At 43.3% G+C, this 15,742-nt stretch overlaps 2 protein-coding genes across 2 annotated transcripts; one reads left to right on the top strand and one right to left on the bottom strand.

Moving 5' to 3' along the window:
* The first annotated feature begins 1,066 nt into the window (after nt 1-1,066).
* rb1 (retinoblastoma 1) lies at nt 1,067-14,920 on the top strand. Its single transcript, XM_068743963.1, has 27 exons — nt 1,067-1,176; nt 1,522-1,642; nt 2,022-2,125; nt 2,644-2,778; nt 2,870-2,908; nt 3,014-3,063; nt 3,246-3,356; nt 3,464-3,609; nt 3,813-3,890; nt 4,337-4,446; nt 4,534-4,611; nt 5,490-5,577; nt 5,683-5,799; nt 5,875-5,931; nt 6,029-6,060; nt 6,212-6,288; nt 6,378-6,589; nt 11,110-11,225; nt 11,514-11,668; nt 11,785-11,930; nt 12,030-12,134; nt 12,220-12,333; nt 12,434-12,582; nt 12,684-12,714; nt 12,822-12,964; nt 13,420-13,466; nt 13,580-14,920. Exons 1-27 carry the CDS (start codon nt 1,067-1,069, stop codon nt 13,642-13,644), a joined length of 2,736 nt encoding a protein of 911 aa, XP_068600064.1. The 3' UTR covers nt 13,645-14,920.
* LOC137899934 (lysophosphatidic acid receptor 6-like) lies at nt 7,795-10,005 on the bottom strand. The gene has a single exon (XM_068743965.1). The coding sequence runs from the start codon at nt 9,575-9,577 to the stop codon at nt 8,474-8,476; it is 1,104 nt and encodes a 367-aa protein (XP_068600066.1). The 5' UTR covers nt 9,578-10,005; the 3' UTR covers nt 7,795-8,473.
* Nucleotides 14,921-15,742: the final 822 nt, after the last annotated feature.

The raw sequence follows: 15,742 nt of genomic DNA, 5'->3' as shown, positions 1-15,742 counted from the left end.
TTGAGTGTCTTGTTTCATTAATTTTCGAGGCGTCTCAGGTTTTCTCTGACTTTACTGAGATTGGCCACAAGAGGGCAACATTTTCACAAAGATGTGGCACAGAAGAGGCATATTTTGTTTAAACGGGCCAGTGGTGATTTACTGAAACTTAAAATTTGAGGTCCATGGCCTAACTAAAATCAATATGATCATTATAATCACCATGCTTAATATTACCACACTGTATATCATAATATTCTACTGTTTATACTGGTGATATCTAGTATATTGAGGATGAAAAGTATTTTTTCTTATATTTAATGTCTTTATGCATCTCTTAATGTTTTTTCGCATACATCACCCATACTCCCCTTGTTTATTTTCTGCGTCGTTACCACAGCCGCTTGCCATCAAAAGTTTTTATTTACCTTCATAATGGCGTTTAACAAATGTCATAGTTTTATTTTAAATATCTGGCGTTGCAGCCTCTGAATGTAGAGCAGGTTTAATCCTTTTAGTGACATCAAACACATTTTACATTTCAATTTCCCTGTATGTCAAAACACTGCGACGTCCGGATGAAAGCCTCCGGCGGTCTCTTTGTATCCAGTCTGTTTGGCGGGATAAATGCTAATGAAGCGGATGTTGCGCATATATTTTCCCGCGTTTTCCTTTGGTGCGTTGGGTTATTGTTTGTTGTGTCGTCACGTGATCTCCTCGAAATAACAACGGAGCTCAGTTCATTCTCACAAAGCGTTGAACGCGAATACGAGCCGGTTATCTCACGCTAGTAACGCGGGTTACTACCGGAAACCTCGGGGGAACGGTTGTTTTAAACGCCGCTGTGGACACGCTCAGTTCAGGACGCGTCACCGGGAACGCCACCGCGCGCTTCGGTGTGACAAAACGAACGCACCCCTCCCTGCGATTTCAGGAAGGCGGATATTGAGGATGCGGAACTCTCGCTGTGGGCGTTAAAGTGGTTTTTAAAAACAAAACGCTGTTTATTCCCACAAAAGTTGTTTTATTTATTTATTTTTGAATTGTAATATATTTGCCCGTTCAGGTGCATTAAGTTAATTCCAGGATGCGACCCAAAAAGCGGAACTCCGGGACGACACAGAGCAAGGAGCCGAAGCCCAGACCTGGCGTTGCCTCTCCGGACAAGAAAGAGAGCCCGGAGTTATCCGTGAAAAAGTGAGAGACGTCGGGTTCGCTCGTTCATGACGTCACTGCGACAGCGAGCTTGCGGTGAATCGTTCGGTTAGTCCGCATTAAGGGTGTTTACACTGTGGCTTGGGTCGGTGCAGGTCTTTCTGGCTCAAGCTATCGACTCCGATCGGCTAATCGGTGCGATCCGAATTCAGGGCCTGCAATTTAGCGCTAATGCTCGACGATAAAAACCTTTCCGCCCTTCAAGTACCCACGCGTGACGCTTCTGCGTGACGCCGAGGCTGTGACACGGACCGTTGCTCCTTCCAGCAGTAGAGGAAGCTGTCCTTGTGTTTTGATGCCCTGTTCCGCGGCTCTCATCGTTTGCAGACACAGAGACAAGGATGCTGAGTTCGTGACTCTGTGCAAAAGCCTTCGTGTGACTGACCTGGTCTGCGATCGCGCCTGGAAGTTGTGGAGATCAGTCCAGGACCCCGTGGAAGACGTCCTGGTGTGTATTCGCTGAGTGTTCGTCCACACACGGGTGGAAATGCAGCAAAGATAGTTTAATGAGACCACGGATTCAGAAACGTTCTGTAATTGTTCAGCATTGTTCTGCTCCGTTTGCAATGGAGGACTAAGTTGCAGATTATTCTGTTATAATCTGGTATGCAAGCATCAAAAGGAGGCTTTTATGGCTAAAACTGTGCATCATCCCTTTTTAGATAAAATCAGTACATTAGATACAATTCCTGCCTTTTTCTCCTTGCACAATATTTACATTTTAGAAAAGGAAAATGTTAAAAAGTCACCCCCCACACACACCAGTATGAGACTTGTTATTACCATGCATTTATTCGTGTTGATTGTTTTTTTAAATGTCATTTTAGGACAGTCAGAGACGGTTGTGGGCTGCGTGGCTGTTTGTCTCAGCGACAGACATGGATGCTGCTTGTTTCACCCTGACTGAGGTCCTGAAAGCAGTCGATCTGAAGTAAGCCGTGCATGAAGTCCGGTTTGTTCTTTGGCAAATGCTCTTTGGGACTCTTAGTGCTTTCAAAATGATTGCATCTAAGACAGGGGTGGGCAAACTTTTTGACTCGCGGGCCACAATGGGTTCTAAAATTTGACAGAGGGGCCGGACCAAGAACAGATGGATGGAGTGTTTGTATGAACTAATATAAATGACACATGAAAGCTATAGCATTAAAGGATTTGGCCTTTTACATGTAGCATTACAGGGAAAAAGTCAAATGAATGAGGTTTAATTACAATACAATTTTATTTAATGATATAATTTGGACAAGCTCGGCGGGCCGGATTAAATAGCCCAACGGGCCGCATATGGCCCTCGGGCCTGGGTTTGCCCATGCCTGATCTAAGAGCAGCAATTTGAAGACATCCAAACAGTTATAATCGTGAATGTACAGCCGGCGTATGGTTTGACAGTCCCATCCACAATTTTGTTATTAAATTTTACCAAATGTGTTTTATGCCCTTTTTCTTTCTTAGTGTGAAGCAGTTTTTAGCCCTTGTGAGGAAGCTGGATGTAAATTTGGATGCTATAAGCACCAAAGTGAACTCCGCTCTGACGCAGCTGGAGAAGAAGTACGACGTGACGCTGGCTCTTTACCAGAGGTTTGAGAAGTGAGTGAACACACGACTGCAGATGCTGAATGAACGTACAACCGTTTCCCCTGCAAAATGACAACTCGTAATAATTCTTGTTACGTTTCAGAACATGCAAGAACATCTTTGCTTTGGTGTCTGATACTGAGTAAGTTTAAAAAAACATTTTTTTTTTTTACCAGATAAATGAAATGTGTGTCGTCCTTGTTTTGCACTTTTATGGTCTTGTGTGATGCGATGTCTCTTTTTCTAGGGAGAGGAAGACCATTCGAAGCTGCTGGACGATGTTTCTTCTGGCCAGGGGTAGGTTAAGCTGCCACACATGACGGAACCGTTTCCGTGCTGGACTGTCTTCTTTCCATCCTTCCTTCTGCCTCCGTTTCGGCTATAGCGCTTGGGTTGGATTGGAGAGTGCTTCTCCGCCGTTCTGTTGTTGCTCGTTGGCGGCCGGATGAATAATAATGACTCCTCTCTGGCGTCTGCAGGAAGGGCCTTGCAGATGGAGGATGACCTGGTGATATCGTTCCAGTTGCTTCTCTGTACGCTGGAGTTCTGCATCAAGCGATGCCCTCCGGACCTTTTGCAGCCTCTTTACAGTGAGCATCAGTGCCATGTTATCCACCGCGGTCTTTATTTATTAACCCTTTTTGTGGCTTTTCATTGTTTAAAGAATTGACTTGGCATTTTTAAATTTTTCTCTCAGAAACAGCCATCAGCAAAGTTCAGAGCCCGCCGACCAGAACCTCTCGTCGCAACCAAAGCAAAGCCAAATCACGACCTCCAGAGCCAGAGGTGGATTTGCAGCTCCTCAAAACCTTGTGCCAAGAAAACGAATGCAATGCCGAAGAGGTCTGCACCCCCTTGTCTTCGTATATTTACGCACAGCAATATTCAATGAGATGACCATTTGCTTGGATAAATCGAGGCGGCGACTTATTTTTGTTTTGCCGAGGCGGTGAATAATTCTCAAACAACAAATGCATCTAATCGCTCTTCCCTCTGTGCAATTTGCTTCACTTTCCTTCTCATTTGTCCCCTGATTGTGTTTTCAGGTGAAGAACGTATATCAGACCAGTTTCTCAGCTTTCGTGGAATCCCTGGATCTCTCGAAATCGGCAGAGTTTCCTCCGGTACGCGTCCGACGCCTGTCATGCCGTTTCTCTTCCTATGTGCTGCGGCCATTGGTTTTAATGTCTGACTGTCAGCAGCTTTATCGCTCTGCTTGCATGTTTGTTTTCACATGTTTTGGTCTCAGGAAAATATGTGGCAAGGATCGGTTTTATTGCATAGGGGGGGGGGTATTACGCTGCAGAGGCAGGATGCTACTGTTTGCTGAAGGCCACTGAACATATTTGTTTTGCTGTTGCGTTGTCCCGGTAACAGACGGGTAGTGTGTGCAGCGTTGTCTCAGAGTCATGAAAGTAATGTGCGCGTTTCATCCTATTAATCGTCCTATGATGGGCCGAGGAAAGAAAGCTGTTTTTGTTATTTACCCAAATGATATTATAACGCAAATGTCTGGGACAATGGACTTCTAGTTGGGCTTTGAGTAACCTCACGTTGATTTTCACCGCAGGTGAATGACCTCAACCAACAGTACGAGGAGCATTACCTGAAGAGCAGAGACGTGGACGGACGGCTGTTTTTTGAGGAAGATGAGACTGTTCTTTTGCCTAAAATTGAGATGTAATTTCGTCTTTGCTCATTTGATGTGGAACTTCGACGATTGAATCATGAATTTAAAGATGCATTGAGTGAATTGTCTCCGTTCAGATCGCAGGTGGAGAGAACGCCAAAGAAGAACCAAGCCGATGACGACGCCGTGCCCGCCCCTCCCCAGACTCCGATCAGGTGAGCAGTTAGCGGTCTCTCCCGTACCTGTATTCACCCAGCGGGAGGAGGACTAGGTCAATCTAGTACAGTAATACCTGCGAACAATATTTAGCTTTGAGATGCGAGCTCGCTTCCAGATACTGGCGCTGGATGTCCGAGCGCTTCACTTGTGAATAATCTTTATAGTAAGTGATGGGTCCAAAGAAAGAAAGAAAGAAAGCGAGTGGTAAGGATCATCATTAAACATGACCGTGGTGTCTGTGGAAGTGATTTGGTCGATCCTCAAACAGAAGGATGCTATCGAAAACACAAAGCCTTCCAAAGGCGGAACTATTATGTCTACGTTTATGTAAGTATACGTGTAAGGTACGATTATTATTATGAAGCGTCTGTACCGCCCAACTCTCCCTCCCTCCACCTCCACACTACACACCGCTGTTAGCTGTTATATAATTTTGTATGTATGTGTGTATCTATATACAATTTAAATTAAATGTTTTTTCCATTGTTATTAGCGTTGATTTGAGTGTTTTTAGACGGCCAGAATGCGAAAAATTGATTTGACGTACGAGTGATTTGTTTTACGAGCTCGGCCCTGGAACGAATTATACTCGTATTACTGTATTTAAATCCCGCTGGTTGCCGAGCTGTCACATGGTGCAGTTTGGATCAGCAGTGAGGGAATGAGAAATAAAGAAATGCAGTCTTACAGTTGACTGTCACAATTTGTATTTGGTAATGCAAATGGCCAAAAGCCTTTAAATGGCAAACTTTATCATGCAAAATGTTGAACTTTAGCTTTTTTCTTATCTGTAAGCTATTCTGAAAACTGTATGTGTTCTTGGATTTACTCCTCAGCGCTGATTGATGATTGATTTTTTTCTTTCTCTCTTCAGAGCCGCGATGAATTCTATTCAGCAGCTGAGGGGTGATCTCACTTCCAGTGGTGACCAGCCATCTACTAACCTGGCCACGTACTTCAAAGTGTGTCTTTAACATGGCCACTAATTCAAGAATTATTAATGAAATGGAATCTTATTACTTTAAATAAATCAATACATGTCCTGGTTTCTGTGTCCTTGTAATCAGAACTGCACTGTGGACCCGACGCAGGACATGCTGAAGCGCTTGGAGACACTCGGACAGGCGTTCAGCCAAAGGTTCGGCCAGGCAGTCGGCCCGCACTGTGTCGTTCTGGGCAGGCAGGTAGGAAGCAGCAACACCCGAGGGGCAACGAGCGAGAACGGCAGTTACCCCCGAAATGTTTCTTTTATTTTCCAGAGATTTACTCTTGGTGTCAAATTATATTACAAAGTCATGGAGGCAATGTTGAAATCGGTGAGTTGTTTGATTGATCTCTTTATTTTTTATCAGTGTCTGAAATGGCAGGTTCCATGTTGAATTTCTGCTTCTTAATTTGCTTTTTGTTTTGTAGGAAGAGAAGCGATTATCTGTGCAAAATTTCAGGTGTGTGTTTTATTTATTTTTTAATCTTTGGAGGTGTTATGAAGCTACCAAGTTGAATGTTTATATTCTGTTGTAAATGCATTCTTTTTTTTTTGTCTGAGTCTTTTCGTTCAAGCATCACATGAACAGAGTATCTTGACTTCCATTTCAGTAAACTCCTCAATGATTCCGCTTTCCACACGTCACTTCTGGCCTGTGCTTTGGAGGTCGTCATGGCGACATATGGAGGTCTGTTATCGGTCAATAACAGATGCAGTTCCATTCTAAATCGGAGACGTGTGACATGTTGGGATAACTTTTTCTCCTTTCCGCTTCAGAGAGCAGTTTTAAGGCTGGTGGATACAACCACGGCGGCGGCGAGAGAAATGTCTGCTTCCCCTGGATACTGGATGTGGTCGGCCTCGCCGCGTTCGACTTCTACAAGGTCATCGAGAGCTTCATCAAGGCCGACCCCACTTTGAATAAAGATATTGTCAAACATTTGGAGTCCTGCGAGAACCTCATCATGGAGAGGATTGCATGGAGGACGGTCAGTTTTATCGCCCTTTCAATGAAAATATATGCAGCACACAAGTTTTTACGGAATGTAAATTTGTAATTGTGCCGTCGGAGCCGACACGGTAGAACATTTGATAAGCACGGAGACTGTTTAATGCCGTCACCAGTTTGACTGCAGCTTCCCTGCTCTCGTAAAACTTGCAAACCTTTGGTTTCATTATATGTAAATTGGGGAAGGACAGCAATGAATGCATGTTTACATGGGGAAGCTTGTAAAGGCGGTCCGAGGCGTTAATCTATTCTCTGGGATGTAATTTAAACTCCTGATACAGTTTTGAAATTTATCCGTAAAACTGTTTGATCAGACATTCATATTTTCCTCTTCAACTCTATTCCTCATTCCTAACTTAATATTTAAGCTGCTCCTGTTCGGTGATCTGATAACACCTTATGCATATATATATATATATATATATATTAGTTTATTTGTAAAAGTCAGAGATAGTAAAATACCCTAAAGGTTTTCTACCAAACTGACAAAATGATCTTTCATCTAAACCATTTATTCTCATCTATTATAGTCTGTAAACACATTTAATACAACTGATATTGAAACCCTAAAATGCCTCCTCACATTATCAGGATCTCATTGATACGGCGGTTTTGGGATTATAGGAATCTTTACCGCTCGGTAGAATAGTTTTGGACTCGTTTGGAGTTTCTACATCATTGAGCCATATTTTGTTATCAGCCTGTTTGACTGCCTTCCTGCTGGGAGTCGTGTTTATGGCTGCCTGTAAAAACCCTACATAAGTTTTTGGAGTTAATCATTGCCTGAATTAGTCCAGCAGCTGGTAGAGCAATCATTATAAATCCTGCTGTACTCATACGAAGGTGTGTCTTGGTATGATAATACCAGCATGATCTGGTTATTACATTAGCTGTGGAGCCAGTATGACTTCCAGTACAAATATTCAATTTGATCCAGCTGGAAAAAGTCCAACTGAATCCTGAATGATCTCTGATCTCTGGATCAAAACGTGTAAAATAAGACCTTAGAAGCTACTTGCAAATTATTTGATTTATTTATTTCTATTCTGTATCAGCCACTGGACCACCTCAAGATTACTGCAACCTCCACTGCGCGCTCGGCATGTTGTCGCTCGCCTGCTCACGTTTCACAATCATTTCCCATAGTGATAATTCCATTCCTGTCAGTGCAGACCCTGAAGCTAAGCCTTGCTGCAACAGGAATGCAGAACGTAGCGCTCGCTCTTGTGGCATTCCTTTTCTTTTAGTGATGGGAGGAATATTCCATTTACACCTTGGCTTTGAGTCGACAGATAGCAGTTAAGGCGGTGCTTACGCTTGCTTTTCCCTCTCGCCTTTACACAATCCGGACTGCAGTTCTGTTTAAACACGCCATAAAGAGCGCGGCGCACGAACAATCGCTAAGGCCTCACCGTATCAGCCAAGTAGGGCATTTCAAACTAGGAAACCTTGTTAAGTCGGCATGCTTTTATTCACATTCGATAAAAGGAGTAAAAGCTGTTACAGGTCATGCTTCCTATAAAGTGCTTGAAAGATTTGGTGACGCTACGTCTACTTAGAAACTGCCAGTGCAACACGTAATAGTTGTAATACTGGCTGAGCACAGAGACTGCCCTGAGGCACATGGCAACACATGGTGTTGTGAATTGTCACTCTGGATAACAGGCGCAGCATTTTTAAAATGAAGAGTTTCAAACATTTCCTTTCAACTCTTGAACGGCGATCCATTCCAGACTAAAGTCTTTGAGGCAGATCGTCTCCGTAGTAACCACTAAGGACACTCTCTGCTCTCGCCTACATTCTCGAGTTCAAGTCGGAGTATTCAAGAACACACAAACTCAACTCTTCAATGCTTAAATCCATGTTAGATTGTTGACTCGTGAAATGTTTTGGACCTTGAAGTTCTCAGGGTCTGGCTTCTGGGTGTTGAGAACGGACTGCCTTGCGTGCTGTCCAACTGTGTCCTGTCGGACATCTTGGAACCGTTGTACCATACTGTGGACTTGCGTTTGATGGAGCTCTGGATGGTCTCCGAGGTGAAGTAGTAAATGACCGGATCGAAACAGCAGTTGGTCACTGCTATACATAGAGCAATGGGGTAGATGGTCCTGACCACATGTTCCGCATCGCATCCCTTCAGGACATTGGAGCGGACCAGGGCGTAAAACATGAGATTGACATTGTATGGGATGAAACAGAAGCAGAAGATGACCAGATGCACGATGATCATCCTTAAGATCTTCGCCTTGTTGAGGTTCCCTCCTCGACTGAGGGTGTTAGGATTCCTCAGTGTCCGCAGTACCATCATGGAGCAGAAGACGTTGAGCAACAAGGGGATGATGAAGCCCACCGTCTCGATGAACACCACCACCTTGGAGAGCTCGGCCTTCCACTGTTTTTTGGAGTAGTTCTCAAAGCAGAAATTTGCAGAGGAGTTGGCGTTCTTCGGTGAGGTGGTATCCAATAAGAATCCAGTGGGTACGCTTCCCGAAAGAACCATCACCCAAACCATGCAGCAGGCCAGTTTGGCATTCCTCTTTGTCCGGACAGCTTGGGAACGGAACGGGTGGACGATGGCTAGGAAACGATCAACGCTGATGCAAGTGAGGAAGAGGATGCTTCCGTACATGTTTGTGTAGAACAAAGCCACGGAGATCTTGCAGAGCACACTTCCAAACACCCACTCCTGTTTGATGAAGTAGACGATCCGAAAAGGCAGGCTGAGAACAAACAGGGAGTCTGAAACGACGAGGTTTATCATGTACGTCGTGGTCTCGTTTCGCAACTTCAGCCTGCAGCCAAAAATGTATGCCGCCACCATGTTGAAGAAAAGTCCAACTAGGAACACCAGGCTGAAGACCGAGCTGTACAGGGGGTACTTGAAGTCATCGCTCTTGTTGCAGTTCACGTGGTACTGAGTGGAGGCTAGTGTGCTGATGTTGTGTATTTGTACTGGGCTATTATACATTTTTAGACCAGGCTAATATGTATAGATTGAAAAACTTAAGACGTTCATGAAAAATGTAACAAACTGCAGTTGGCAAATAACCATTTAAATTGGTTGCTGTCAGATAAATAGTCCTTGAATACGGACGAATTCTCCGTTTGTGTGGTTTCGTGTAATGAAATACTAACATGGAACGTGAAAGCAACTCCACAAAATACCTGCATTAGTATCCAGAGTCATTTTACATCAATGATCCGACCCTGCTCTTCCAACAATCCGCATTGAAATGAAATCTTTTCCCGTTGAAGAGTTGGAGCCTTTTGATAATCCTCAGCTCCGTGTACAGCAGAGTGGCTTTTCCCTTCTCGTGTTGTCCTGCCTGTTCCTGTGAGTATCCCTCGAGGGGGGTGTCGCGATCGTTAATCTCATGCTCCACCAGCTTCCCTCTCCTTCCGACTTGACGTCGGCAAACACGCAGCAGACTAAATGTCAGCCGCTCCAGCACAAAGGATTGGCTGGGCTGTGAAAGTAGAAAGGGAGGAACCTCCTCTGGGGCCAGAGTCCTCCCATTGCTCATTTGTTTGTGCCCTTATCAGAAATTTGAATGAGGCTCTGTCAGCAATGGGTGTGGCCCATAGGACTTTTCGTTTATACAGCAAACTTAAGTGAAGGATTGCTTTAGGTGTTTTATATCGGCATCCCACAACAAGAGAAGCATGGCAGATCTGTACGGAATAAAGTCAACTGGACTTGTAGGAAAAGACAGGAGATTTTTTTTTTTTATCTCTCATCCAAGAGGCTTCTTCAGTTCATTGTACATAAACATGTTGTACTTTATTTAATATTACTGGGGTTGTTTTAGGGTTTTCACTTTTCGTTCATTGAAGCCACATGTGAATCACACAAAAGTACTACATGTGGTGGTTTTACCACACCTAATAAAACGCTGTGCCCATAATACATCGTCGATGGAGCAATAGCATACCGATCACATTTTAGATCTGTTGGTTACAACAGCCGGGCACGTTCGACACGAAGAATGTACTAATAGCAAGTCAATGCCTGCTGCCGCGGTGCAAAGTGCTGAGTAGGGAGCCACACCCGCTTCTGTGTGTGTGTGTGTCTGTGTGTTACTAGTCCATAGCTCAGAATCTAAAGTTTGTATTAAAACTACTATATTTCTTTATAAATGTCATCGGTGATAACTCAGATTTAATACTATACTTGGTGAACAAAGTACACAATAGAGCGAACGCATGAACGCAGCCGCTTCCCTTCTACCATTTCTGCTTCCCACCCCTCCTGCGGTTTCTTCACATCAACTCGCCTGATGTTGCATCACCTCCAGCGATTCTGTTGAGACTGCAGGATTGGTGTTTTGACTATCAAGACGCCGGTGCTGATTGGTTGTAAATGTATAATGATCAGTCAACAAACGGTTTTTCCTTTTGTCCATATTGCGTTGATTTGAACTCAAGTAAACTGTATTAATTATCAATGAATGATTTCAACGTCCGGTCATCCTAAATGCGGGTGTGTTTGTGTCGCTGCAGGGTTCTCCTCTCTTTGAACTTCTGAAGCAGGAGCGTGAGGGTGGAGCAGCAGAGCAGGTGGAGACTCCGGCCAGCTTCAGCCAGCCGCTGCAGCACAACCACACCGCCGCCGACCTGTGAGTTCGCCTCCTGTCCCACGTTTGCTTCACTCGTTCGGTTCAAGTTTTCAGTTATTTTACACGAGCGATTTGAGTTACGGGTTCGGTCCATCGACGATTTATACTCGTATGTCAAGGTATTACTGTATAAACCATTGCTGAACCAAATGAAAGCTGCTGATTTTCATTACTTGTACCTGTTGGCTTTCCTTTTTCTGTTTTTGAATGTCTTCTTTAAAATTTTCTTCACTTTCTAATGAAATCAGTTTCTTTTTTCTAATTTGGGTTCCTCCATTGCTGTTGCAGATATCTGTCTCCCAAGCGCCTGGGCGTTCGCATCCTGCCTCCGGAGTCTCCGGCCACGCCCGGCTCTCAGGGTTCTGCTCAGCCTCTGGCCCAGACAGCCAATCAGAGTCCATGGCTCCCGAAGTCCAACTCCCTCAGCCTCTTCTATAAGAAATGTAAAATGTTTCCAAAGCCTCTCTCGTAGTTTACGTTTCATCGGGCCAGATGGCTTTTTGGTTTTGTGATAATGATTACTAAAAGTTTGTGATTAAATAAGATCCTGCCTTTCTAGTGTATCGCCTGGCCTACACCAGGCTGAAGATGCTTTGCTCCTATCTGCTGTCCTCCCACCCTGAACTGGAGCCCATCATATGGACTCTGTTCCAGCATACTCTGCAGCATGAGCACGAGCTGATGAGGGACCGTCACCTCGACCAGGTAGTCTTTCTCATTTGCTCGTCCTCCTGCGTTATCTTCTGTGACTCGCACCGAGCCGATTGCTGTTTTTCCTCCTCATGCTTCTCATTGTTCTCGCAGTTGATGATGTCAGCCATGTATGCCATATGTAAAGTGAAAAGTGTTGATCTGCGCTTCAAGATCATCGTCTCGGCGTACAAGAACATGCCCAATACCAGCCAGGAGGTGATGCCAGTTGCTGTTGTAATTACACATGTGGTAAAATTATACCATCCTCATCCTCTTCCATGCTTCCCGCTGTTCGCTGCAGACCTTCAAGCACGTGTTGATCACCGAGGGCCACTATGACTCCATCATTATCTTCTACAACCAAGTTTTCATGCAGAAACTGAAAACCAACATCCTGCAGTACGCATCTACCAGGGTAAGACGCCTCCCCCAGGAAAGATCCACTACACAATCGGGTGAATTTGCCCGCATGTGATACTCACTTATAGTCGCTGTTGTGTTTTTTTTTTTTGCAGCCGCCCCAGATTTCGCCAATACCGCAGATACCGCGCAGCCCCTACAAGTTCCCCAGTTCACCGCAGCGTGTGCCCGGGAGCAACAACGTCTACATCTCCCCTATGAAAAGCCCGCGCATGTCCCCAGGCATCATGACTCCTCGCTCAAGGTGAGTTCAAAGCACAAGGTCAATGAGCGCTTAAAAAAGAGAGCAGAAATACAATGTTTATGACTGATGCATTTCATCTGGTGTGTTTTTTTCCTTTACAGAATGCTGGTATCAATCGGTGAATCTTTTGGGGTATGAACCTTTTTAAAGTAGAATCTTCATTTGGCAGGTGTAAATGCAGCGACCCCCCCCCCCCCCCCCCCCGCCGCTCATTGTCTGCCGCTTTGTTTTCTTTACAGCTGTCTAATCGCTTCCAGAAGATCAACCAGATGGTCAACAGCAGTGAGCGCTCCTTCAAGAGGACCCTGGATATGGGCTCCCCTCCAAAGCCTCTGAAGAGGCTGCGCTTTGATGTGGACGGGCAAGATGAGGCTGACGGCAGGTTGGTCACAAATTATGTAAAATTTAAAGTCTTAAACATTCAAACATAATATTATCGTTTGACTTGGAGGATTAAGAGTCATCCAGTTTCTAACTAGAAAAGCACTCGGAGAGCGCAGACCTCCGCCGAGCGGCTCATTCCCCTCGTAATTAGATTTACACCGTCCGTTGAATTATCTTGCTTGACGGATGGACGGACAAACGCCGGCGATTACATAACCGCCGTCTCGGCGGAGGCAATAAAGTTGAAGATGACTCATTTCACAAGCTGCTGAATTCCCTTGAGGGGTTTGACGGGGTGGTGTCGGGCAATTAAGTGGACTGTCTGCTCTTTCCTGCTGCAAACTGTTGTTTTCTGTTGGATGTTTTTTTTTTAAGTCCAATGTTTTCCCACCTGAACGTAAAAGGCTGTTTTTGTATTTCAGTTCATCTCACTTTAATTATTTGAATTTACAGCAAATCAAATGGAGATTCCACTCTGATACAGAAGCTTACAGAGATGAGTGAGTAACATTTTCCATTCAGTTCTTTGCCTTTGGATAATCCCGGTACTTTTCCATGTATTTTGTGGATGTTTACCTCAAACATATATATATATATTATTTTTTTAATGCAGGCTCCACTCGGAGTCGAATGCAGGAGCAGAAGATGAAGGAGGACGCAGATTCGAGGAAAGAGTGACTCCAGCCTACTGAACTGACCTGCACTGTTTATCACAAAGTGAAACACGAGTTTTTCTCTGTGTTTAGTTTTGGTTTTTAGTTTGTATTTAACTTTGCGTGAGGAATAATTTCTGAATATAGAAACCTTGTCCTCTTTTTTTTTTTTTTTGGTGGTGATCCTGTGTTTTAACTGAATAATGATTGAAGTTATTGAATTTCATTTAAAATTTGACAGGTTGGAGATTAGGTTTGTTTTTATGACTGAAAATCTTTGCTTGCTTATAATGAATCTTTGTTTTCATTCATGAAAGTTTTCAGTTAAGAGTCTTGCTTGTTGGATTTCATGATGATAATTCTGTCTTCCACCATCAGGACCTTCATGCCTTTTTCTTTTTGAAGCTCTTTTTAAATTGATGTTTCCTTTATTCAATTATGATGCAACATTTCGGGTGTTACGTCATGGTTACTGTCCTAATAATGGTCAAATATGAGTCTCAGAGGAAAACCAGTAGTCCTTCCCAGGTATTGTTTTTTTTTTAAGTGATATTTTACTTGGGAACTTTATGACTTCTTGGCAATGATCAGTTTGAATCGCAAAAATTAAAAGCAAATATAATTTGAAGAAATTCTACGTGATTTGCACCAAACCAAATTTTGTGCACTCTCAAAATATTTAGTTGCGGGTAATGTTTATCTTTGTAATGTGTATTTATAGTTTTATAGTAACTTTTGTTTCACTTCTGGGGGCTTAAAAAAAATCTACTTTGTACATTGAATACAAACTTCATTTTTTGAAATGTTCTGTTAACTGCAACGTTTACGGAAACTACACACAAGCTAATCTCTGGAAATAGGAGAACCAACTGAAGACAAACAAAATGTCCATAGAACAAATGAATATGTGGAATTCACTGCAGAAAATGGTACTTGAGTAAAATATAGCTAAAAATGTCAAATACCAGAGGTTATATTAAAATGCATTAATATTGTACTTTGCTTCAATAGTTTGTTCAAAGTTTCGTAAATATTTCTTTAGAAAATATTAGTTTGGTTTTGTAATTCTTTCCATAGATGTCAGATTACTTCCTTGGGGAACAGTAAACGGCGCTGGAATATAAGGATGAGCTTCCTGCTAGCATCTTGCTGTCGAGTTCTTGTTTTTAAGAGAATGTTTTGTGTTATAATTTCATACGCCATTTTTTTCTTGGTAGGTTTGTTGCTTTGCATTATTTGAGATTATGTTGACATGCTTTTGAGAAACAATCTGTCATGTTTTGACTGTGATATTGCTTGAAATAAACAGTCTGATATATAATACAACAGATTGTGTTGGCGCACGCTGAAACCGTCTCCATGGCTTTGACGCCGATATTGTGTAAAGAAAACTACTATCTCTGAATAGTAGTGGAGCAGAAGCTAGGCTGACATGAAAAGAAAATACTTCCAGTAAGTACCTCAAGGTTTCAAGAGCAGTACTTCAGTAGCTGGAGTTACTGTGATGCCACAAAATAGTGTTAATATTAAAACCACGTATTCCTGCTGTTTTGGGGGGTGGGTTTACTTTGTCTATTTTTCTAGCATAGTGCTGTAGTTTTGCATTTTATTATTTGTCATATTTTACGATTCATGTTGCACGATTGCATCAAGAAAAATAATTTGCAACACAAAAATAGAAATGTGGTTTTAATAGCTGGACTATCTTTATTGGATATACATGAATTGTTTTTTTTTTTAATCTGAATATCTTTCATGAGTTCTCCTTGTTTTTTTAGATCAATGTGACCTCCTTCCAGCTCCTCTGGGAGCGATGATGACAGCTGCTACCTGTTCAGTAGCTGCTACCTAATTGTGCCGCGGTGCTGTTTCCAACAGGGAGAAGGCAGTTAATTCCTGTTTGAGCATAGATACAGTTTAGTTTGGGCCCAGCCGAGCGTGAAACACTTTGAAACGGGTACACTTTAATTGGTCTTGGCCCGTGGGGGATTGAAGCGTGTTATTGAGTGGATGCTGACACCATACAGGCAGCAGATGATCGTGGGACACGACGACGCACTGCTCTTTTCATAGAATTGCTTGTGGAATCTACCGATATCTCAAAATAACTGGAAAAAATACAC

Source organism: Brachionichthys hirsutus, chromosome 10 (genome assembly GCF_040956055.1).
Source record: "Brachionichthys hirsutus isolate HB-005 chromosome 10, CSIRO-AGI_Bhir_v1, whole genome shotgun sequence".
NCBI classification, from domain to species: Eukaryota; Metazoa; Chordata; class Actinopteri; order Lophiiformes; family Brachionichthyidae; genus Brachionichthys; species Brachionichthys hirsutus.
The sequence above is the reverse complement of the archived record's forward strand: the minus strand, read 5'-3'. Positions and strand labels throughout refer to the sequence as shown.